Below are 25,815 nucleotides of genomic sequence, written 5' to 3'. Positions count from 1 at the left end.
TGTTTTGTATTTATGAGGCACTGCTCTGATCGACTGGTATTGTTAATACCACTCTCTCTGTTGACGGTTAAACAAGACAAGGCCATATTAAAGCCTGATTTAGAAACTTTCAGGAATCAGGTTGTAACAGGAAGAAGCACAAATATTTAAATGTTTTCAACATAAGCCAATTTAGAGTAGCCATACAAAATGTCTGCTGATGTTTAATCAGTCCATGAAAAGCAAACGAGGTGTGTGATGTGTCCTGAACACTGTCTTGACAAACACAAGTCTAAATTGAGAAATGAATCTAGCTGTTTATGCCCAAGGTGCTAATGACCTTAAACATGGCGGCCAGAGGCTGCATTATGCCACCAAGATCCCCTCCTAAGTATCAAACTTCATAAAGACATTACCATTTGGAACCCTGGTACTGACCACTGTCATGACGCCAGGACTTTCCAGTGGTCCGGCTGTGGCACGCAGTTTAGACAGTAACCCAAGCCAGAACAAACTGAGGAGCTAAAAATATCAACGGTCAACAATCTAGCTGCTGTGGGACTGAGACAGGGGCATGGGAGGGTCTTTACATGGGGTTAGACAAGCTGGCACAGGGGCGAAGGGATGGACAGCTGGGGGAAGAGACTTTCTACGTGCTAGAACAGAAGACGGAGAGAAAATACGACTAAAAATGAGCAGCGACGACATTTTTTTAAGGGTAGAATGTTAGAAAAAGTCAAGACAGATAAACAGACGTGTATGGATATTGAATTCAAAAAGAAATAGCTAGAAAACCCCCCACTTTGTGTTTCTCTGCTTGTTATCCTCGTCTGTCTTCATACTTTTCCGCCCTTGGAGGTGATGAACTTTGCCCTCAACTTCAAGCCTCCATCAGCAGGCAGTTCTGGGCCCGGTGCTGGCCGAGGAGCCACCATGGAGAACCTGGAGAAGCAGCTGATCTGCCCTGTCTGCCTGGAGACGTTCTCCAAACCTGTGGTCATCCTGCCCTGCCAGCACAACGTCTGCCGCAAATGTGCCAGCGACATCTTCCAGGTGAGATTGTGTCTGTTAATTTGACAGTTTTCATGCCAGAAAACTTGAAGCAGTTATCAATATTTCAAACTGAGGTGGTGTTTCAATTCATTTAACATGAAAGGAATAGCTCAAATTACGGTACAGCAACAGGAACTCGGTCTGACGGCGAAAAAATAAAAAATGTTTCTCACTGCTACTCTGTGGCCCCATATTCCTGCCATTTGATCCCATTTCCACACTGTCCATCCAGGAGCTCAGTGTGTTCCAGATAGAGCCTCATCGATATAATGGTTGGTTGATATTATCAGCTGATACTGGCCTATCACAGATAGGTATATATCGGTATCAGCGTATATTTTGCCTGATATGTGCCAGTATGAAACGGGACATAATGCAGGAAAACATATTTGGGGTAATGTATACTTACTAAATTTCCAGCGAAGTTCATTGTGTCGGTAAGCTGATGTCATTTTGGACAATAAAGTTTAGTGTTAAAGTCTGAAATATCCTGCCTCTATTATGTCCGTATCTTTGACCCAAGCGTCTGATAACCACATTTGAGGAATGATTGCACAAAATGTGTGTTTATGTATATATTCTGTGGTTATAATATTATCGGCCGATACATATCGATATCAGAATCTTTACTCCCCAATATCAATAATGAAAAATCCAGTATCGGTCGGACTTTAGCTCCAAATAAAGATATATATAGATATTTGTTTTCTGTATCTGCATGTTTTTTCTTGCAAGACATGAATATAAGCAGGCTGTGAAAACAGATTCCCCTCCTGGGACCATAACTATTCATATATTTAGTGTCAGTTTGTCAGTAAGATGATTAAATGTTAGTTTTGTTGCCGAAAGCAAATGTAGCTGCGTGTGAATTTGTAGTAAGACAGCATTTTCATGACATGTTCAGAGTTCAAAGCCATCAGAAAGAAGGAATCTCGTGTCACAAAATGTCACCTAATGCTGGGATTAGTGTCAGCCATCAGCAACTGTGCAGTGTTGTAAAAAGTATCCAGATGTCATGTTTGAGTAAAATGAAAGATATCACGTTGAAATATTACTGTGGTTAAATTTAAATGTGCCCATATGAGTAGTACTTGATTAAAAGCCTTAAAGTAGCTGATATTAAATGTACTATAAGGAACTTTTTAAGGAACTGGTAACTGGAAATGATCTCAGTTTAACACTGATGCCTCTCAATATGAGCAGCAACATAAGAAAATGAGACCACAAGAGAGAACATTGATTTTCTGTGTAATCATAAGCTCCCAAACCTGAATAGATCCACTTTTATTTTAGTTTTTTAAAATACTTTTTGCACCTTCTCTTCATCCAGTCAGCTAACCCTCTGTGGCAGTCCCGCGGCTCCTCCAGCGTGGCCATCAGTGGCAGTCGGTTTCGCTGTCCGTCGTGCCGTCATGAGGTCGTCCTGGACCGCCACGGGGTCTACGGGCTGCCGAGGAACCTGCTGGTGGAGAACATCATCGACCTGTACAGACAGCAGGAGTCGTCCAGGTGAGTGAGTGCAGGAGGGAGTGAGGTAAACTGTTAGAAATCATTATAAAGAAAAACAGGTTACTTTAACCTCCCCTATTTATCATTTATAAGCTCTATACAAGCATTTAATGAATGGTTTATAAAACACTATAATGTAGTTGTGAGATATAGATATTAAGTGTTTCTAAAACTTATACTGCATTATACTCTAAATTAAAATAAAAAAAGATGTATGTTGTTCCTCTTCCCACCTGTCATCAGTATTCATGTCACTTCTTTAAACAAGGTTAACAAGAAAAAGTCTTTATATAGACTCTGATGTCAGACTGCATGTTATTGTAATATGAGGGACCACCACCAGAGAGCAGTATTGTCTTCCATTACTGTCTACAGAGTTCTGAGTACAGCCTTTCTCCAAAATAATGCAGCTGGCAGCAGACAATAGTTTAACATTTTAAGGCTGATAAAAACAAACTTACAGGAGTCATTTCTTTATAGTGAGTGGTGACAAACTAATACTTGCTTAAAAGATTTATATGGTAGTCTAAGAGAAAGAAAATGGCATGAATGAGTAATTTACTGAGAGTTTTTTAATTCATGGTTGTTTCTTTTTAAATTAAAACAGTTTTTAAACATTATTTTCAAAGTTTTATAACGCTCATTTTTATTCAGTTTGACAGTTTTGACGACAAACTAATCTATAACAAATTCTCAGCATTAAAACATATTTGTATCTATAATCATTTTACACATGATAGGTAAAAAGCTATTTTTAGGGAATAAAAACAGAACTGCAAACAAATGATCATGAGAAGGGTTACAACTTTAGGAGATTTCATGATCACAAAATATCACAGTTTCACAATGTCACGGTCTATGGTAATTCACAATTCTAAATATTATTCGGTATCAATTATTATTATCCTTGAAGGAATTAAAACAGAATAAATATTTTCAATAACACCAGCACAATAGAATTCAATACCATAGATAAACAAATAACCGTGGGTTTTCATCCCATGGTACACATTTACATTTAGGGCATTTTTCAGATGCTTTTGTCCAAAGCGACTTATAGTAATTCACACATTCATACACTGATGGCGGTGGCTGCCATGCAAGGTGCCGACCAGCACATCAGGAGCCTGTACTTGAGAGAGATCAAATCAAACAACAACTGAACACCTTAGTGAATTCTTTCTGCCAGTTTTTTGCTCATGTACTGTCTTAATTTTTTTGTATTTCCCCTCAGGAGATGAATACCATTTTTTTTATATTGATGCACTGGCTGTTGACTACAAGTCATAAACATAATGTGCATGCATTGAAAACATACTAAAGATGGAATATAAAATATCAAAGTTTGTATCAAAATGTAAAAAGTGCAGCGATGACATGGCAGTTGAAGCTACTGATGTTTCAACCACAGGTCAATTGTACAAAAGTAGTTTTTTGATAAAAGTTAGAGTTTATAGTACAGGATTAAAAACAAAATGGAAGTTTTAGTAACAGGTAGAAGACGTGGAGCTGAAACAGGAGTGACTTTCCTGTCAGTTGTCCAGTCATCAGCAGAAATGGACCAACATTAATTTATTTATTTTCTTCTTTTTATTCATACCACAAAATTAAAACATTCCACAGTTTAGTAAGAAAACATCTCTACATTCTCCTTTATAGCTCCACATATAAAGGTCAAGGATTGAAGATACGTTAAGCAAAAATAAAGACCCCCCAAAAAACCCCAACAACAACAAAATAACACACAATAATTCAGTAAATAACAACAACAAACAACATAAACAAATACATCAAAAAAAGCAAATGGGACATAGTGATTTTCAATGAGTTAATTTTCTTGAGATCTCGAGATAACGAAACTTTGTTTTCCCGAGATAACGATATAATTAATTTGAGATCTCGAGATAATGACTGTGATATGATAGGCCTGAGATTATGGAGACGCCTGGGACCTCGTAGCTGGTCAGCTATGTAGTTAACGACGACATCAGGCTCACTTAGATTGCGCCGCCGATATAGCTGAAGCCTTGCTAACTGTCTTTTTAGATTATGCACACTAATGTGTATATTATCTGTAATAGCAAGGCATAATGCTATTTCAGCCTGTGTCAGGCCTTGATTGAAAAGATATGTGACGCGGTGCTACACTGAATGATTTTTCCTGCAATGATTTAATATACTACACTATCGTTTTGTTTTCTACGGAAGCCCTAAAGGGCCATGCATTCATACATTTTATTTCCTCTGTTTTCCCGTGATAACAAGTTAATTTCATTTGTTTTCTCGAGATTCTCGAGTTATTATCTCGAAATAACAACTGCTGTTTTCCCGAGATAACGGGATAATTTTCTCGAGATCTCGAGATAACGAAACTTGAGAAAACAAAAGGATAGTGTAGTATATTAAATCATTGCAGGAAACATCATTCAGTGTAGCAATGTCAGAAAAGCAGGAGCATATCGATCACTGCGTCACTTATCTTTTTAATCAAGGCCTGACACAGGCTGAAATAGCATGATGCCTTGCTATTACAGATAATATACACATTAGTGTTCGTAATCTAAAAAGACGGTTAGCAAGGCTTCAGCTATATCGGCGGCACAATCTAAGTGAGCCTGATGTCATCGTTAACTACATAGCTGACCAGCTACGAGGTCCCGGGCGTCTCCATAATCTCAGGCCTATCATATCACAGTCATTATCTCGAGATCTCGAATGAATTATATCGTTATCTCGGGAAAACAAAGTTTCGTTATCTCGAGATCTCGAGAAAATTTTCCCGTTATCTCGGGAAAAGGGCAGTTGTTATTTCGAGATAATAACTCGAGATCTCGAGAAAACAAATGAAATTAACTTGTTATCACGGGAAAACGGAGGAAATAAAATGTATGAATGCATGGCCCTTTAGGGCTTCTGTAGTTTTCTCAAGATCTCGAATTAATTATATCGTTATCTCGGGAAACAAAGTTTCGTTATCTCGAGATCTCGAGAAAATTATCCCGTTATCTCGGGAAAACGGCAGTTGTTATTTCGAGATAATAACTCAAAATCTCGAGAAAACAAATGAAATTGACTCGTTATCACGGGAAAACGGAGGAAATAAAATGTATGAATGCGTGGCCCTTTAGGGCTTCCGTAATTTTCTATATTTTACTACTTTATGTTGGCTGATGGCTGATATCCATGGTGACCATTCATCCAAATTGTGTCCATTTTCAGCTGTATTGTAGCTGTGACCTTTTCCATAATGTGCACCTCATTCACAAAAAAATAATTTAATGTAATATAACATCTATCTCATCTTAGATGTTCAACTCAGAACTTATAATTCATGATACCTCTTGGCTGGAACGTAGCGTACCCTCTGTGAATTTGTTGATGTTTGCTGAGTTGTGCCTGCAGGCAGCTGCAGAGATTCAGGCTGGTTGCAGTTTGACAAGCTTTGTGAACCTTTTTCATGATTAATAACTTCAGGCCAATGATACGTAACGTTTTATTATTGTCCTGAATTTGGTCCTAGCTTTGTTCATTTGCTTATCGTCAATCACCTAACTGATGCTTTAAAATACATTTTGTTGTACGAAGTCTACTGCTGCTTAAAAACTAGTATAAAAAGTAAAATGTTCCAAGTAGAAGCCTCTTCAGTTCATCTGTTTTATAATCCTACACACCTACTACAACTGCACAGTGATATTTAAGTCGTCCTCGGTGTAGATTTGTCACTTTCACTCCAAAATAGACGCTCAGTGAGTCACTGGTAAGGAGACAGCAGGACAGGACTCCCCTCATTATCCGCGTGGGCTAAAATAAATGTGATTGTTTGTTTTGTAACTTGTAGCATCTGATCATTTTTTTATATGTGGAAAAAATGTTCTCATTGCTTAAAAAATCATTTCTGTCAGAGACACCTACGTCAGAGGACAAAGGTCCCTTTATTGCATAAATGTTTGCTTCCGTTCAATAGGCTTTGATTTTTAGGATGCTCTATAGTCTACTGTCTAATCGAACTATTTTGAGAATCAATTAATAATTTCAGTCATATTTCAAGCAAAAATGTCAAATATTTGCTGGTTCCAGCTTCTTAAACATGAGGATTTGATGCTTTTCTTTGTCATTTATGACATTAAATGAAGAGTTTTGGGGGTTTTGGACTGTTGGTTGGACAAAAGAAGCAATTTCAAGAATCTGGGAAACAGCAAAGAGCATTTTTCACAATTGTTTTGACATTTTATAGACTAAATGATGCAGTGACAGATCTGGATGGAAAATGACGTAAAACCACAGAGAAAATATACATTCATTATGTCCTTTGGATAAAATCAGCTGACTGAGTTTATGTGAGTCATCTCAGCCAAACTTTTGACGTGATTCTTCCATCATCCACTGACGTCAACATACGTCGGTAATGACAGAAGTGAGCTGGTTTAACAATACAGACGCTGGTGCCAAGTCTTTTGGACAAGATACCACGGATGCACATAAATCACATTAAAAATTGGCCAAGTTTTAAGGGCATTTTAAGCATATTTTTTAGTGCATTATAATGATGGCTAGTAGCACAGAAGACTGTGTCTGTTGTGTTATTTATGCAAGAAAATCAATATTCTCCCTCTGGATTATCTAGCAGGTAAAACAGTGGATGTGTGAAAACAATCTTTTTTCTTTTTTTAAGGTTTTAAAACATGAGTTTGTTTTCCTCACTTGAACTTTGCAGGTGCTACACGTCTGCACATGGTATTTACTGCACTTTGACATTTGGATTAAACTCAGGATTCCAAAACAAAAGTTGGAATCACACAGTTTGTACTCTGGTGTTTGTTTATGATAATATAAGTATTTTCTTTCTTTATCAGCTCCTTACTACGAGTGATGGGATCCTACATGAACTATAAAGTCTGAACCGTTGACAGATTTGTGCAATTCTGCTTTTCTCTGACCTCTTCTCACTGGTTTGAGGTTTGGTGCCTACTTCTAGGCACCAATCAGAATTTAGCATAATTTGAATCTGACTTAGAAGACAGGTGGTTTCTCTTGTCCTGAGGGGCAAGTGAGATTTTTTTTTTTCCTTTTCTGGTGATCCATTTTCTAAGTCTGATCCAAATTGTTTTCTCTCCTGTGTTTGTGACTGGAGAAATGTTGAAAAAAGTTTTTTTTTTTTTATCTGTGAAAACATGTTGGAAAAAAAACATTTTCAGGAGAAAAACATGTTTCATGTTTGAAGCCAGTTAATTATTTTAAATGTTTTAATGTTTTAATTTTTATTCTTAAAAGAAATAAATAAATCTTAAGCTTTTGTGTGAAGCCAGGTGATTTTGTACTATAATACTATGTGTACTGTGAGTTGTTTTGTGGGATGAGCCCGAAGAAGTTGAGAATACTTACATTTACTCCTGTAATACTCCTTTTTGACAATCAGTTTACACATTATACATTTATACTCTATTTCAGGTTGGTGGACATGAAGCCAGAGCAGCAGCAGCTGATGTGTGAGGACCATGATGAGGAGAAGATCAACATCTACTGCCTGTCCTGTCAGACGCCGACCTGCTCCATGTGCAAAGTGTTTGGCAAACACAAAGACTGTGAGGTGGCACCGCTCAGCAGCGTCTACATGAGACAGAAGGTAAAGAATCACTGCGGAAGTGTTTGTTGGTCAGATGTGGTGCAGTGCATTGTGGTTGTTGCAGGGAATACCACAGCCCTTTTTCACTTTTTCTTTTAAGCACCAATTTTAATAATATTTGTGTTTTCTGCTGCATAGACTGCCCAGTTTTATGAAAAGACCATCTTTCCAGCTGTGAAATATCACTTCAACATCACTCCCCTCAAATCCAATTCTTTACACTTCACTGTCGAGCAAAGAAACCAAACAAAACCAAAAGATTCAGGAAGTGTACCATATACTACTGTGTTGTAAGAGAGTGAAGTTTAGCTGACAAGTCTTTTTTTTCCAACGCAGGCTTAAGCTTGTTTAAAGGTCAAAAGACCATCAGAGGGTGGATCCAATAGTCTAAACTCTAACATTTCTCCAAAAAGTGCATGTGGGTGTTGACTTCTTATAAAAGACAATGGCCTTTATCCTTCAGCTAACACATTTCTTTCTGTTTCTATTTTTAAGCCTTTCTTGTTCCTTTTCTGTTTGGATCTTGGTATCTCTTTCCAAAACACAGCAAAACACGAACACGAACACCCAGTGAAAATACAGAGTATACAGGTAAAAACTGTATTTAACGACTGAAATCAGGACCTGCACACACATCGGTCAGTGGTGGAAGAAGTATGAAGATCTTTTCCTGAAGGGGAGACATTTGGGGCTATTTTGCCTCCAAAACACGTCAGCAGTGCCATGCCAGCATGCATACATGATGTCTTGACAGTGTAACAACTGATTCTAAGCTGAAAGTGTCAGATCAAGGAGTACCAATACCACCCCAAGAGCAGTGTGTAGGTAATGAGCCACTCGCAATTAATTATCTAGTTATCTCAGGACAACATTTGTTATTAGGTGATGATGACAAAAATAAGTAACTCGTTATCAACAGAGGAAATAATATATCTGACCCATGACTGTTTAGGGCTTCCGTACTATTCACCTTCCACGATTTAAAAAATACTCCTGCATTCAAAACCTTACTTGAGTAAAAGTATGTGAGTATTATTCAGGAAATGTACTTAAAGTATAAAATTAAAAGTACTCACTATGCAGTCATAATGGGCTGTCTTTGTTACATTATTTAATGCAGTAGAGCTCATTCTATTCATTTTGTTTGATGCATTGCACTTTATATGTATTTTGACATCTTCATCTTTAAACTAAAGAGTAACTACAGGTGTCTAATGTATGTAGTTGAGTACAAAGAACGATATTTCTCTCAGAAATGTAGTGATGTGGAATTATAAAGAAGCATAGCAAAGAAAAACTCAAAGAACAAGTACCTCAGAATTGTACTTGAGTAAATGTACTTAGTTACTTTCCACCATTGCACCTGGTTTTCTAAAGGTCAGCTGAGGTGATACCAGCTTTAATACAGAATCAAGCCAATACATCAGAAGCATCACATGAAAAAAGTTTATTAACTCATTCGTTCACACGATGCGGACGCACAAAGTCACACAAAGACAAAGCACAGCCGTGTTGTCATGCAGATGGCGGCGGCAGCAGTGTCCGGCATGTTATTGAGCAGTTGGCTTTGTTGACATTTCAGCGCCGGCCTCTGCATCTCTCACTCTGTCTCTGATTCACTCATCTGAAATTTAGATGAGGTGGACGAAAGTTGTTGATCCTCCATCTTCATGCAAAGGTTAATCTGAGAAACAAAAGTCAGTGATTTAATTTGCACAGAGGTGAGAACATTTGTTACATTAATAAAACCTTAAATGACACTAAAACTGTACAAAATGTGCATGATGTCATGATACTCTAAACAGATGCATGCTGGTGACTCATTTTGTTGGGCTTTAGTTGGTGACAGGCTTACTGACGAGTGCATTCCTCCTCAAACACTGCACAATCCACTAAATTTGTCTTTTTATTACCAGAAAATGTTAAATCTGGTTCTGCATAGATACACGTGTATTGATAGACAAGAGTTCTGATCGATCAAAGAAGACTTTGGTCAAGCAGGACTGCTGCAAGGAATGTCCGAAACAGTCCGAAACCCAGGGAAAGACAGAGAAAAACAGCAAATCCTTTAATGTAAGAAGCAAATAATCATTGCTGCTCTGCTCTTTTTAAATTCAGATTAGTGGAAAGTCAAAACAATCTTTCAGTTTCATAGATGTTCAAAGAATATTAACCTTTCTAAGTTTAATTAAGTTTCATCATTTTCAAAAGGAATTTTGTTGTCTAAATTAATGTTGGTGATGTTGTGATTGTTTGCAGACGGAGCTGACCGACGGCATCGCGATGCTGGTTGCCAGTAACGACCACATCCAGGCAGTCATCTCCCAGATGGAACAAATCTGCCGCAACACAGAGGTTAGACACACAGACATTTAATGACACAGTAACCGACCGAATTTTTGTATTTGAATTTGTATTTTGATGTCAGGTGACATCTCTCCCTTCAGGAGAACGGTCAGCGGCAGAGAGAACAGCTGGCCAGCCGTTTCGACAGCCTGGTGGCCATCTTGGAGGAGCGGAAGCAGGAGCTGGTGGGGCTGATCACCAAGCAACAGGACGATAAACTCAAGCACCTTCGATCTCTCATTCGTCGGCAAAATGACGACCTGGAGGCCGCAGTGACGTTGGTGGAGTCGGCCATTCAGATGATGGAGGAGCCACAAATGCCTTTGTTCATACAGGTGGGTGACAGTTTAGATCACCCCGCTCCTGCAGGTGGAGTTACGTGACAATGTCTTTTGTTGGGGTTTAAGCGGCTGATCCAAAAACAGAAAAATATCCAAGTGGGTGATACAAGGATTTACCTGGGCATGGTCAGTATTTTAAAGGTTGCATCCAATAGTTTTTAGATGCTTTATCTTAAATTACTTCTGTGTCTGTATGTTTGGTGGCTGGTTGGTTTGTCAGGAGGATTACACAAAAACTACTGAACAAAACTTGTTGTAGGATTGGTCTCGGCCCAGGGTAGATGGATCCAGGAATATTTTTGTAGTTTTTTCAACACAAGAAAGGGCATTTTTCTACATTTTCGTTATATGGTATCCATCACTGCTGGGCCTTGGTGGAGGTCTGCGCTCTATTGTGCAACTCTGTATAGCAAAATGACAATAATACCACTTTAAGACCAAAATTAAAGTGTATATGGATAAATGTGGGTTTTTGAAATGCAGGTAAACCCACTAAAAATAAGCATTTGACTTTTTCACATTGCTAGGAGATGAGTTTGCCTTTCATGTCTCGTTCGTCATCACAAATGCAACGAAAAAACAGAACAGTAAAAGACAGCAGCTCATACACCTCATCAGATTTCAGACAGACACTAAAACTTGTTTTTAAATCTGAATCAATGACATTCTGAATTAGACACATCGTTTTTTCCAAAGGTCATAATAGTAATTGCTGAGGAGTGACACATCTCAATTTTTTTTGTCATCTCTGTTGAGACTCGCACATGCGCAGTACTGATCAGGCCGCTGGCAGGCAGGGAAACCACTAACAACGTTAAAGTTCAATGATATTCAAGCTGCTTGAACAGAGACGGATGGAAAAGTATTAACAAGCTAACAGCTGTAAATTCAGCACACGTCGCATCATCGTGACCGAGAAGGGGCGGAACTTAGTGTGTTCACACAGGTGTTTTGTTTTCATCACAGCCGATTGAAGCCGGGGCCGCTACATACCTGTGATTGACGCGGGATTACGTGCTGATTGTACACATTCACACTGAAGACAAAAGCCAGAAGTTAGCGGGTGCGAGTGTTTTTTGTTTGACCAGTGCGAAAGGGGTTTAAATCAACTCGATACCTTAGTGCTAAAAAACTAAAACTGAAATGAATTGATGTTCATTTTTTATTTTATTTTAATTTCTTTTCTAACCAGGCGATATCATTATAGTTTAGTTTAAACTTTTAATTTAGTTTCATTGCTCAATTTGTTTGAGTGTTTAGTTTCCTTTTAGTTTACTGGTGTCTAAAATATATAAATGTCACGTTTCCCATTTTAACCGTATGATCAATAAAATGTGATCCTCCAGCAGTATTTTGTTCTCACCTCCTCCACTTCATTTAAAGTTTCCTTCCACCTGTCGATATTTTCCCAGCTGCGGGTTTCATTCGACAGGTTGATCCATTCTCAGTATTCCCCAGGTTATATCTGCTGCTGCCACTGATGATGAAGAGCTTTATGTGCAGAGCTGCAGGGTGAGGATGGAAACAGGAGCAGTAAGCCCAGCAGGGTGGCTCCGTGTCGGGCTCTGTGTTGCCACAATCCTCCCTGAGGAGAGCTGGATCTCTGGTCCTGCATACCTTTAGACCCTCACACATAACAAACACATGATTAATTCATATAGCTGCAGAGATAATGAAGAGCAGGCCGGTCTCTGCAGTGCTCTGTATTGATCACCCAATTGATCACATGCACATACATGAACAAACACCTGTTTTAATGGGATTGATTCCATTAAATCCACTGACTTCTAAACTCATGTCTACAACAAAAACTCATTTTTAATTGAAGCGTTTAACTGAAACATATAAGCCAAATTAGAGTATCGATTAGCTTTCCCATTTAGCTGTTTTCGAGGCTTTTCTACTATTAATAAACAAGAAGTCTTTTGGTGATACACTGAAAAAACAGTCCACAGGTCTAGCATTTCCCTTCTCCCTTCTTTTTTCACATATGCAGTAGTACTCCACAAGACCTGTAAACACCCTTTAATTGTAAAATTGGTGGAATTACCCTTTAAACGTAATCTCATGTCTGTTTAAAGGGGATGTGCAGATCGTGCATTTCATATCACATTACATTACACGTCCTGAAGCACATTTCAGTCTTTCAGATTAATTCCCACATAATCAGACAGACAGAGTGGCATCATGGTGTCATGATGAAAACAAACACCAGTGTTGCATCACTACGGTTGGAATTGATTAACTTTGAGGAATCAGAATTCACTCAAAGTTTTGTACAAAGCATCTTCAAACTTTCCAACTCTTTTGAACCGTATCTGCCCACATTATGCCTCACCTAACATCCAATTAGGGAATCATACGGCACTCTACAAACCATTTTTTTTGTTTGTTTTGTTTTGTTGCTGTCACTTGGTTTTTATGAATGGAAATAACACATGAAAAACACTTGGTTTCACACGTGAAAACATTTGTTTTTATTACATCTACTACACCAGACGTACCTTAAATGTGAACCAGAGTCACATAATAAAACTATTTTAATCTTAACCACATGGGTTTGAGAGTGTTTCGCCATAAATTCATCACAGCTTTCAGCGTAGTACAAATATTAAGATCGAGTCCAACACCAAGGTTAAGAAGGAACGTTGAGTCAATGAACCCTCTGACCTGTAAATCCAAGGATTTGTGTGTTAAAAAGAAGCGTTTGACGTCATTTGAGGGTCGATCAAACGTGACCAAAGTTAAAAAGTTAGTTAAACTTGACAGCAGACAGACGGACGGTCGTCCCTGAAGAGACTGGCAGGTTGTTACTAAATCCAGCATCCTTAACTGCTGATGCAACGTCTCTGCGTCACTCTGTCTCCTGTGAGGAAAGTGTGTGTTTGTGTGTGTGTTCGTGTGAGTGAGAGAAAGTGTGAGCCTCAGGTGTCACTGTTTTATGTTCAGCCACAGCAGGTGTTAAAGAAGATAGAGTTGGTGGCAGCAGGTAGTAAACATCGTGAGGCCAATCTGGCAGCTGGCAGTATTTCTTAAAATCATGTTTTTATTTTACACGCTGACGTGTCTAACAAACACTTCTGACAGATGTGGTTGGCACGGACAACTGAAGCACAATGTGATTAATGTTGTCTCTTTCTGTCTGTCGTCTTCGCTGTCAGAGCGCCAACGTCATTCTGGAAAAGTAAGTTGAGTGTTTGTGGTGAAGCTCTGATTCTGCATGTGGTGACTGCAGTCAAGTTTTAATCATTACTAACTGAATGCTGAGGTCCTTAACTCCAGTATTATTATACGTAATGCTTCTACTCCACCACATGTCAGAGGAAAATATTGTACATTTTACTCCATTACATTTATTTGACAGTTTAATGTACACGTTTGCAGTCATCATAACCCTACACCAATCTTAAATACACTGCGTTTTAACACAGAAGATGTAACTACATTAGGCAGCTCAGTCGGCCAAATAAAATGTTGGCAGTGTACGTTTCTGCAAACCACAGTTACGTAAAGTTTGTCAACAATTCTACAATATGTGCTGTATTATGATCAGATTACATGTATACCAGCTGAAAGTTTCCAAGTGAGAGAGCACTGTTTGCTGCCAGTTTCAACCAACGAAAGTGACTTGCTACCGTCGGGACATTTTCCAGCCGTCTTTGTGGCAACAAAACCAGGTATTTTAAGCCATAATAGGATCTTTTCCTAACCCTAACCACGTGGTTTTTGAGCCTCAACCTAACCAGACCATAAGCACAGCGTTGTCAAAACACAAAATTGAAACGTAAAGAAACACATCACCAGCACTTCTACATTTTACTCTTTGGCGTATGGCACTTCTCTTCTCACAACCTGCCGGTACCTTTTTCTGCCCCCTCCATCACGCCAATGAAGACGAAGCGCAGCGAGAGCACCGCAGCTCTGCCTGCTTCCTTTCGGTGCCCATGTTAACCAACTGGGTTCAGACGGTGCAGAGACAATACACACTGACATTCTATTAGAAAACGTGTCACTGCTGTCTGTAATTGTGTTTTTACGTATTTACTCTTCAGAGATCAGCAGACACACACAAGCTGCAGGTAGCAGAGAAGCCCTCCCTGCAGATCATCACACAAGTCTATAGTCATTTCAACTTTTTAACCTTTTAACTTCTCCGTTGAAGTAGAAGCAACGTGCTGCTTTAATCCTGGCTGAAAATACCTCCAGGATGCATCATCGCCCTGAATTACAGGGTTTGCAGGAGCTGACATGAACGACACCTGTAACATGAACTAATCAAATTATTGTGATGAGAACTACGATAAACGAGAAGATTTAAACATACTGATCATTAGATTGAAACGAGTGCAGCATATGTGTGTTGCTCACAGTCCTCAGCTCTGTGTCAGACGTTTAATCACTTCGTATACATTATGTAGCAGATGATCCAATAAACCAAACAAATCTGCTCCGAGTGCTGCCGTCACTGACCGGCCACATGGGGATGACACAGAGATCGCAGAGTGTGTGTGTTTGGTTTGCTGATGGATCGAGCCGGTATTGACCTTTTTATTTGAAATCAACATCAATAACCTTTGAAATGGATGTTTGCCTCATTAAGTATTTATTAATGAATGTATCCATACGACACACGCTGCAGATTGCAGTCAAGTTACAGAGAATACCAGCTTGTGTTCTCCTACAGATGATTTAGAGTCGTCACATTTAAACACAACAGGCTGAAGAATTATTTTATACATCAGTTTTTAAAGTGTGATATGTTTAAAACCGCCTTGACTTGTTGATGTGCTTTGTATGAGTCAAACTCATCTGACTGGTTTCAAACTTTCACACTGTGGCAGCTTGACTTAAACATGTCTTATTTTGACATCTGTGTTTACGTGTTTGTTGACAGAATGACAGCAGCAGCCAGGGCCTCTAACACTGAGCGTCCAGAGCTCGGTTATGAGAGTATGAGCCACTTCGTCATCGACACAGACGACGTCGCCGTCATGCTGATGAACATCGACTTCTGCTCTGGTATGTACAGTCAGTCGTCCAACACAAGAGTAAAGTTTTATCATGTTGGTGACAGAATAACAGAGATTGACCCTAATATTCCAATAATAATCGTGATAATAATTAATATGCCTCATGTAACCACCTCAGTTGGCAGACACCACCCCAATCCTTTGATAGTCCAATCAATAGGACAATGTAAACACTTAATGTGATTGTTTCTCTTTGGTTGGAATAAATATTTTCTTAGGTCAAAAAGTCAAACCAGTGTCTTAAGTGGAAAGACGAGCTTATTTAACGTACACATGTTTGTGTGTGTCTTTAGGTGTGGGAGATGATGAAGAAGAAGATCCTGACGACGGTGGAGAAGAGTCAGAACCCGACTTCAGCTCCAGATATTAAGACCAAAACAGGTGGCCGTTGTTTTCAAAGACTCAAGTGCAGTTTTGGGCCTTTTTAAAGGTTGAAGATAATTTGATATTCTCTGAAAGAGTAACAAAGGCGATACAAGGTGTTTGTGTCTGTTCTGAATCTCCCTGTTGACCTCTATTGATGAATTGATCAAGGTGTTGCTTGGCCAAGGCTTTGTGGTTTGTTTGATTTTGGTTTAGAAAGTGTCAGACTCCTCACATTAGTCATTCAGCCTACAGGGCTCAGTCATCAGCTGGGATGTAGCCCGACTCCTCTTGTTGTTTTTATAACAAACATATATTAGACTTCGTAGCGTAAGTCTCTAGCATCTAGTGTGAGGGACTAGTAAAGGAAGATTGTATTTGTCATTTGAGTCCTGGATTATAGAAAACAGCATACATTTTTTTTTATAAAAACAAACAAAAAAAACACCTCAAGGTTACTGACTTACTAACCTTTTGTGGAGATTTGAAGTGCATCTCAGGGTCTTCATCAGCAGATGTAGTTTATCAGTTGTCATGGAGGTCAGTCACATTGTTCAGACCATCTTTGAACAGAGACAGAGGTTTCAACAAATTACTGTAAATTCAAAAGTCTGAACTGAAAGCTTTTTTAAGATCCCTTTTGTTTCATGTAACAATAGTATCTGAATATAACTGAATACCTACATGAAATTTTGAGCTCATTGTTTAGCTGTTCAGTTGACAACTTTACTGGTTTTGTTCACTTTCATTGCATCATTTTCAGTAAAAAAAGCTCACCCCACCCCCTGCTTATCACCAAATGATGAAGTTAGTGTCTAGCTGGTGAGGATGGTGACGCATGTAGCATCTAAAAAGCCAGATATTTCCCTCTCCAAAAGCTGAGCTAAAAGAGAGTTAAAATTGTTCCTAGATTCATCAGGTCGACGCAAACATGACTCCAAATAAATGATAAAGTTGTCCTGTGACAATTTGACTAACTATTTTCTAACAAGTTTGCCCTGTAGACTGAAAAGGTGATATGTCAATATTGTATTTGCAACTTGTTTCTGCTGCCTCCAAGTGGCCAAAACGAAGCAAGCAAGTTTAAAGAAACAGTCCACCCAAAAATGAAAATTCAGTCATGTATTTACCCCAGTGCAGTAGGAAATAGGTGGGGACTTCTTTTATAACAGAAAGAAAAAAAAAGCTCGATGTGCGCTCACGCTTTTAGCTTAGCAGCTACAGTGAAGATTTTGGCCAAAAAAAGGGTGTAAATAACGTATTTTCAAATCAATTTGGGATCTCAAACTTCCAGAGACTTGGATTATGCCGAGATGTCTCACTCCGTAGCTAAAACGGAGTGTTCGTGATACAGTGTAAATAGGGATGCTGCAGCAATGCACCAAATGAAAAAAATTTGTTTTTTCAAAATTAAAGTATGTAAACCTATTCTACTAGGACCCCCAAATAAAACTGTGAACCTGAAAATTAGCATTATATGACCTCTTTAATGACTGAATTTTCATTTTTGGGTGAACTGTTCCATTAAGTGAACAGTGTCATATGATGTGACATACTGTATTTAAACAAAAACACATGATGCATTATAGCTTCACTTGTAACGTCTTCATGAGGTGCTTCCTGCAGACACACAAGTGTCTAAGATGCAGAAGAAAGCCACTGTACTGACGTGATACCAATGTGTCAGAGCCTGTTTATAGATGTTCTTGTTGCTCTGCTGATTAACTGTAATATTTGGAAATGTGCACAGTCTGAAGTCAGCAGCAGCTCACTGTGTATCGAACAGAGGGCAAGTGTGAAATCGCCTCTAATGAGACCACTTACGTAAAGAGAGCCGCAGCCAGAGAGCAAAGGATTCCCCTCATCCACCCAGGAAGGGGACAGCATCAGTGTCTTCATGCTGACTCAGTCAAAGGCAACAACAACAACAGCATCCATGCTGTATTGGTGCGGCGTGGGTACATTAGGGCGAGCAGCTGGAGAGTCACTGGTGATTGTTTGGACGTGGGATGATGGCACTGATCTCATGATATTTCATCTTTTGTTCTTTACTCGAGGTCCTCACTGTGGCTCTGAGGAGATTCAGATGGAAATAGAGGTTTACCATAATCCTCCGGAAGAAGGAATCCACACAGTGCTCAAGACGAACATGAAACAACAAAGACAACATGGGAGAAAAACATAAATAATCAAAATCATACCTTTATATGCATTATCCTTCTGTTTCCAGCCCAGATGCACGAGGACCGACTCGGCCAGATTTTAGCCTCCCACTTTGTCTCCTTTTGTTCAGTGTATTGTGTGTAAATATATCCCTCTATGTAAAGCTCACAGGAAACACATACAATGGATTTAACACTGTATTCTGTGTTGTGGGAGGGAAAGTAAAAAGATTGTGTTCATGTGTGTCTTCAGGATTTAAAGCCCTTATATAGATTTCTGTCACAAGGCTTCTGTAAAGACTCCAGGTTTATACTTGTGTTCACATGTTCATTAAAATAAACAGTGTGGGGATTAAAGTCAGTAAGACAGAAATGGTTTCTTTCAGTGGAGACTCATTTCTAACAGGGTAAGTTAAATTATTTTGTCGATTTATGCAGCAAATTGTATATTGAGGAACAGAATTGTCCTTTTTTCCCCCTTATGCATAAATGCAGGAGAATGAGTATACCAGTGAGCTGGATGTAAAACTGAAGAGTGGGAGGAAAAGCTCATTACTGTGGGCTGTGCTGCAAATGACTTGCTTTTCTTTTTCTGGAGGGTTTCCTGAAGACTGCCTGGTGGATTTTGGGTTGTTGTATACATATGACTAGGAAATAACAACCTCAAAATGACTCTTTGGTTAAGGTTTTTGAGGCCACCCTGGTTTCTCCTAAACGGGGTGTAAGATGAGGGGTATTCAGTTGGTTGCAATCTGCAACCTCACCACTAGATGCCACTAAATCCTACATACAGGACCATTAAGAAATTTAGGCATGAAGAAGAGGTTTTAGTATTTTTATGAGATCTGTTGTCGACAAGAAAGTGTTTAATAAAGTATTTAAGCGTTTGAACAAAGAGGTATTTTTTTCTTTTTTATGTGGAGGAAAGTCTAAACTATGAGGTATGAAGGAGGTGGGTGGAGGTCGTCAGGAGACTGGGTGTGGTGGAGTTGAATTAGAGTTGATTTACAAAGAAAAGTCCATATTTTTGTCCTTTTCTCTCACCCGAACAACTATTTTTTGACACTGGCATTGATTTTTAAAGATTTACTCCTTTTAGGCTGAGCTCCGAAATGTATTACTGATCTGTTTATGGGCTTTGAGGCTTGTTTCTAGGTAGAAATGATTAGTTTTTGTGTTAAGGGTTAGCTGGCTGATGGCTTTTTCGATCTTTTACAAATAAAGCACAAATATAAGCTGAAGCCACTGTTGAGTTTTCATTTTATTAAATCTAAATGTAATTCATTATTTAATTATGAAAACATTGTCACGCCCTCATGAATTTTTGTAGTGCTGTTAGTCAGTCTGTTACTGCATGGTTCTCTTTGGTGGAAGAAAAGTCTTGGGATATAGGAAAATTGGGGTTCAAAACACAGTTAAGAATTTAAAAAAGGACATGAAATATAACAAGGAATGCATAAAATAATAAACGCTGAAATATAAAGAAAAACAAAGTATAAAATAAGTATTTCCTATTTTTAACTTATTACTGTACATATTTCTAAAGAAATGTATTGTTTGCATATAAATGAATATATTCTTCTGTATATTTTTTATTTTACAGATTTATTATTTTTATCCTATCACTCCATAGATTGGAAAAATATAAAGTACTCTCAGCCGCAAAGTGTTTCAGCACTTGGTTTTGCATCACGTTTTATCCTTTAAAATAAACAATTAAAGTCTAAAGTACGCCGACACGCACGTTTGTCATTGCTTTGATGTACAGATTGATGTGTAATGACGTGTAACGGACGATGGGCGAGATGAAACTGAACCAAAACACACACACACACACACACACACACACACACACACACACACACACACACACACACACACACACACACACACACACACACACACACACACACACACACACACACACACACACACACACACACACACAGGACGATAAGGAAGAAGAATCAACAACACACCCACAGTTTGGACTGAGTCATCCAAACAAAGGACCTGGAGGCCATTTTGACTTCTGTGTTTGTTTCTTCTCTCTTATCTGTTTCATTAACATTAAGAATATTAACATTAACTGTCACTTCCATCATGTCTGAGCCTTCAGACTTAATGGATCTAGAAAAAAGCTTGCAACGATAAAATACAACAGACACGTGACTGAGACTCAAATGTCACTGCAGTTTTTATATTTTATGTTCTACAGCTCAGCCATGGTCTCATTTGTATTCTGCATCACAGAATAAAAAAAGAAAATAAAGGAATAAACTATCGACTAACAAGCCACATCAAGTGATTATTTTTACCTGAAGTTACTGGACGCAGTCAACAGGATAGAAACATTACATTTAACCCCGAAATTCATCAGTTTTATGTCCAGGAATATATAAAACAAAACTCCCAAACACTGCTTCTTTGTATTGGTCTGAATACCTGAATGTAAGTATAAAGTTTGTCCTGTGGGGAGTATTAGAGGAAAGTCAACAGAAGTAATTAAAATCATAAGGGTTAGGGCGTTCTGGTGGCTGGAGGTTTAAGATAATCACACATGCAATGTCAGTGGTTCAAGACCAGCTGAGACATTTGCTACACTTCATCCTGTCTATCTTGCACTCTGTTAGCTTATGAATGGCTACAGATGCCAAAAAATGCTAAAATAACAGGGTTTGTTTCCTTAGGAGCATGAATACGCTCAGCAAAATGTATGACTTGACCTGAGGGTTGTGCAAGTGGCCAAAATTGAAAAAGTTTATTCCTTTAGGAGCTTAAATCGGTTCAATAAATTTAAGAGTTTTGACAGTTTACACTTTAAAGATCCAATATAAGGTCAGAAAGAGAGATTTCCAGGTCTTTCTGATTATAAATAAGGTCAAATGCTGTATAAATACTTTGAAAGTATCAAAGTGCTCAGTCCACAGAGAAATACACACAACTGTTCTTTTAAATGAGCCATCAAGACTTCTGTTAAGTTGTGATATCACAACTATACAGTCACCGCCCTCAGTACGGCCACAGTTACAAAAACACCAGCAGATTTGATGAGGAAACAGGATGGGTGGTGCCTGCTCAGGCTTGTGAGAGCTGACCAATCAGAGCAGGAGGTGAAGGTCTTAAAGAGACAGGAGTGTTCAGACAGAAGCTGCAGCAATGGGCAGTAAGAGAAAAGTTATGTGTTTGGTAAAATTAAACATGCAAACATTTTCTAGTAGATGACAAAATTAAAATCATGAAACTGAAAATTAGTATAATATGGGACCTATAATATTTTTTGTGTTCGCTGGGAATATATTTTGCCTGATGGTGGTGCTAGAGGACAGCGACAAAAAACATGAGGATTTATCAGATGTTATCGTAATAAAAGTATTTTATTAGTGTAAGCAGTGTTTTCTTTTAGATACTTTGTTGTGCAAGTGTTGATTAAGGGTAAATGTAATGCTATAAAGAAGGTTAGTAAGTTCACCATCATCATTAAGAATCATCCTCCAGGGGACATGAAATATAAACAAAATTTTAATGAAATGTGTTGTCAGACAGACAAACTAACAGAAAACTATATTTAAATCCTCCCTACAGGTACATTTTTGCCTTTCAGTGTTTTCATTTTACAGTATTGTCTTTTGGGAGGATCTTTTTACAAATGGGAAAACATCAGATGACTTATATCATGTTGTATATTAGGATCGGTCGACACACATTTATAATCAGCACAATAACAGAATCGAAAGCAGTGATTTTTGTTTTACTTCAAACTTTTTTATTACAAAATATAAATGGCAAAAAAGCTTTTTCTTCTTTTGCTAAAACAAAGACAACGTGATCAGTGTCAAACAGTAAAATAAAGTAAAGTAAAATAAATTAAAGCTTTTTTTTCTTGGTTTTTTGTAGATTAGCATGCTACAGTTGATACAGTACAGGTGATAGTGCTCCTGCTCGAACTGAAGAAACAGAACAGAGGATGAAAGGAAGGCGAGAAGATGGAAAACAAATCAACGTGAAGAGTGTTTTGTCTTTCTTTCCAGCTCAGATACATTTCCAAAACAAATTCCATCAATCCTGTGACATTAAGTTGTGGATTTAAAACAACAAAGAGACAGAGGAGAGTTGGATATCAACGGAGAGGAGTTTTGACTTCCAAATCCTGCAGAGCTATAGTCATCTTCTTTCATTTTAAAGGTCAGTTGTGGGCTAATATGGCTCGATTCAGCACTTTAAGTTGCCAAATGACACCTTAAATTGATCAGTTATGAGTAATATCAGTATAATTTGAACCTTTTTTGTGCCAGAACCCCACACAGAAACTTTAACATGTCTGTAGTCTGACTTTAACCATTAACCCATTCATGTCAATTTTAAGTATCACCCTAAAATAAGTTATATTAAGTCTATTAAGTTTTTTTATTTTATATAATTTGGTGTTTATTTATAATTTTGATCATAAACTGGAGTCAAATTTGCCCCTTGTTTGTTTTTGCCACTACTTTAAGTAGGAAAATGTGGAGAAATGTCTGTCTGAACCATAAAACAATTCAAGATGTGTGGTGGTTACAAGCCAAACACCCATAATGCACCTTATTGTTTTTCTGCAGGGGCAAACAAATAGCCTAGAAAGGGGGCAAATTTTAGGGGCATCATTAAAATGTCAAATAAAAACGTTCACACTGAGGTCAACAACTTTGAGATCTGAGAAATCAGACTGTAATTTGAGGGCAACATTTTCAAATATTTCAGTTGGCCCACTTTGATTCATTTATTTTGTCATCTCTCATTTTCACTTCGAGCATCAAAGCATTTGATCAGCGGCACAAAAGACAAAGAACATCGCTGCTCACATCCGCATCAAATGTGTCCAAATGTTAAAGTGTGAAATCCAGTGATTCCAAAAGTCCAGTGTGGAGAGGAGAGGGGGTGAGGAGGGTGAGGAGGGTGAGGGAGTCCGTTTCCATATTTTCCAACAAAGTCTTTAACTAACACTTAAGATTTTAAATTTTACTCGCGGATGCTGTGATGCGTAATTTGGCACCATCTGTGCGTAAAATGGCGTGGAGGAGAAGGCAGGCGCACAACAACAACTAATGTCAGAGGTCTTGATTACTTATAGACAGCGGTTGGGCTGTTTTAATGAGGCATTTCTCTATAATTAAAAAAAAATAGAGCTTTACTTCCCGACCTCGTCTAGCACTTTGCGGTTGAGCTGCGCCTGCTCCCTCTGGCTCTCCATCTTCGCCATCTGGATCATATTCCTCAGCAGGTGGAAGGTCAGGTCGATGGACAGCGGCGGCTCCTCGCTCCGCTTCAACAGCTGCGCCGCCGCCGTCCTCACCGCCTCGTCCTGGCTCTCCTCCTCAGCTGGGAGCAGGCGCAGAGGGTCCGGGGTCCTCCTCTGGAGAAGCCTCAGGAGGTTGTCGCTAAGTAGATCTGAGGCGGTGCTGTCTCCGGCGGCGGCCGCTCTCAGGAGCACTTCGTCAAGTTGCTGCGTCTGGAGGCGGCCGCTGCCATCCAGCCAGCCGGGGAGGGTGCGCGGTCTGCCGGCGGCGGGGCGGAGGTGCGATGAGAGGAGGACCGAGGAGAGGAGCAGGAGCAGGGGGACTGGCTTCATGTCCTGCGACCACACGGAGTACACACAGTTTATCCACAGGAACATGCGGCGGCCAACAAAACTCATTAAAAACTACTCATGTTGCGCACTTTTGGATTTTTTGGACTTCCATATGATGCAAAATTATTATTATTTTCCCCTGTCACGCATAAATAAACATAAAACAAGTCAATCGGCTTCATGTTAAGACACTAAAGCCCCCAAATTAAGTTAATTTGCTGTCTATTGAGGGTGATTTTTACCACTGTAGTCCGTCACTAATTCTAGCAAATTTAACATGAGCTTTGGTTAAAGTTGACCTCCATTTTTAGGTTTAACTGCTTTTATTTTATCACGCAGGCATCCTGCGAGAAAACGAACAAATAAGCCATTTTTTTCAACTTTTAAAAAGGTTAAACTTGACTTAAAAGCACAAAAATGTCAAAAGTTATCATCTATATCAGCTGAGCCTAACAGAAGCACAAGAGAATAAAAATGAGGGTATCTAGAGGACACAAAGATGAAGATGCTCCACCTGCCATGCTCTCACTTGCAGAAATTTGTCCAAATAAAATAATAAAAGACTAAATGGAAGCAGAGCTACTCACTTTATTCTGTCCAGATGCTGCAGCTGAACTTCGGCCGGTGGGATCTGTCCTCCTCTGAGTCTGAAAAGTCCCTGTGAGCGTCGACCGGAGAGGACGGAGCGTTTTATACATCCAGCCTGCTGCTTTGACGTCAATGCAAGGCTCGGAGAAGCTGGATTGGAAAGTGGACAGCTATGGAGACGACAGGGCAGTGTAGTCCTGAGGGACAGCTGGGGGTCGACAGGTTGATTTTCCTCTGAGGGTCTGGGAGAGGGACCTCCCAGCAGGGGGGCAAGAGGAGGATACAGAGGGGCTGCAGGGGCCTTGAGGTTGGGGATTCCTTGAGAAAGTTTCAAGGGCACTTCATCAGTAAAATGTTATTACCATCTCCTTCTTGTTGCATAGAATTGTCTAATTCTTTCTATTTTGGCTGTTTCTGTGATTGTTAATGAATGGCTGATGTAATTTGCACTTTATTCAAACTTCCCTTGAAGGACTAATAAAGTTATTTTGAATTTTATTGAATTAAACTGAAGTGAATCTCCTCTTGCACAGTTACAAAGATCTACTCTGTCTTACGTCCAACTTAAGCATGTTTTACCTTGACCAGTGATGGAATGTAACTAAGTACTTTTACTCAAGTACTGTACTTAAGAAAATATTTAAAGAATTTGTACTTCACTTGATTATTTCCCTTTTCTGCTACATTATACTTCCACTCCACTGAATTATGGAGGCAAATATTCTACCTTTTACTCTACTACATTTGTTTTATAACTTAGGTTTGCCTACTAGTTACTTTTGCAGATTACATTCTGCATCAGAGCAAAAGTAGCAAGCAGGTTATGACTTCCAACCAGAAACCACCCAATCAAATAACTTGCTTAAAACTCCAAAAAGATGTAAAATCTGTTTTAAAAACTTGGAGCGTATGAATCTGGGAGCTGTCCATGGTGCTGAACTCACATGATGAGTAGTTTGGTCTGTAAAAACACTCTGCTCTGAATGGTTGGAGATGGGAGAAGTAATATTACATTACCTCTACCTTATTATATCTGTACATTCTGTAACTGGGAAGATATTACTTCCATAGACCTCAACTACCACTGTAATATCCTCAAGGACTAAATCTAGTCAGACTTCATTTTCCTGAGAGATTTGGTACACGGTGGCAGACAAAATAGCATGGTGAATGTGAAATACACTTGAAAACCTATTTAGCTTCTCATTATGAA

General features: G+C 38.9%; 2 protein-coding genes across 2 annotated transcripts; one reads left to right on the top strand and one right to left on the bottom strand.

Moving 5' to 3' along the window:
• The first annotated feature begins 575 nt into the window (after positions 1-575).
• Positions 576-16,316, top strand: trim54 (tripartite motif containing 54). Its single transcript, XM_073492259.1, has 8 exons — positions 576-1,032; positions 2,363-2,541; positions 7,990-8,164; positions 10,424-10,519; positions 10,612-10,845; positions 14,013-14,035; positions 15,746-15,870; positions 16,175-16,316. Exons 1-8 carry the CDS (start codon positions 841-843, stop codon positions 16,249-16,251), a joined length of 1,101 nt encoding a protein of 366 aa, XP_073348360.1. The 5' UTR covers positions 576-840; the 3' UTR covers positions 16,252-16,316.
• Positions 16,317-22,029: 5,713 nt separating this feature from the next.
• Positions 22,030-25,266, bottom strand: uts1 (urotensin 1). The gene is made up of 2 exons (XM_073493064.1): positions 24,602-25,266; positions 22,030-24,017 (listed from the first exon to the last, which is right to left on the bottom strand). The coding sequence occupies exons 1-2, from the start codon at positions 24,710-24,712 to the stop codon at positions 23,574-23,576; spliced, it is 555 nt and encodes a 184-aa protein (XP_073349165.1). The 5' UTR covers positions 24,713-25,266; the 3' UTR covers positions 22,030-23,573.
• Between the last annotated feature and the right edge of the window lie 549 nt (positions 25,267-25,815).

Source organism: Pagrus major, chromosome 22, assembly GCF_040436345.1.
Source record: "Pagrus major chromosome 22, Pma_NU_1.0".
Taxonomy (NCBI): domain Eukaryota; kingdom Metazoa; phylum Chordata; class Actinopteri; order Spariformes; family Sparidae; genus Pagrus; species Pagrus major.
The sequence above is the reverse complement of the archived record's forward strand: the minus strand, read 5'-3'. Positions and strand labels throughout refer to the sequence as shown.

Coding starts and splice junctions, on each gene's coding strand:
- trim54 (XM_073492259.1), top strand. CDS start 841: ATGAACTTTGCCCTCAACTTCAAGCCTCCATCAGCAGGCAGTTCTGGG. Junction 10,846..14,012: donor AAATGCCTTTGTTCATACAG/GTGGGTGACAGT, acceptor CTTCGCTGTCAG/AGCGCCAACGTCATTCTGGA. Junction 15,871..16,174: donor GAACATCGACTTCTGCTCTG/GTATGTACAGTC, acceptor GTGTGTCTTTAG/GTGTGGGAGATGATGAAGAA.
- uts1 (XM_073493064.1), bottom strand. CDS start 24,712: ATGTATAAAACGCTCCGTCCTCTCCGGTCGACGCTCACAGGGACTTTT. Junction 24,018..24,601: donor CAGCATCTGGACAGAATAAA/GTGAGTAGCTCT, acceptor GTGTGGTCGCAG/GACATGAAGCCAGTCCCCCT.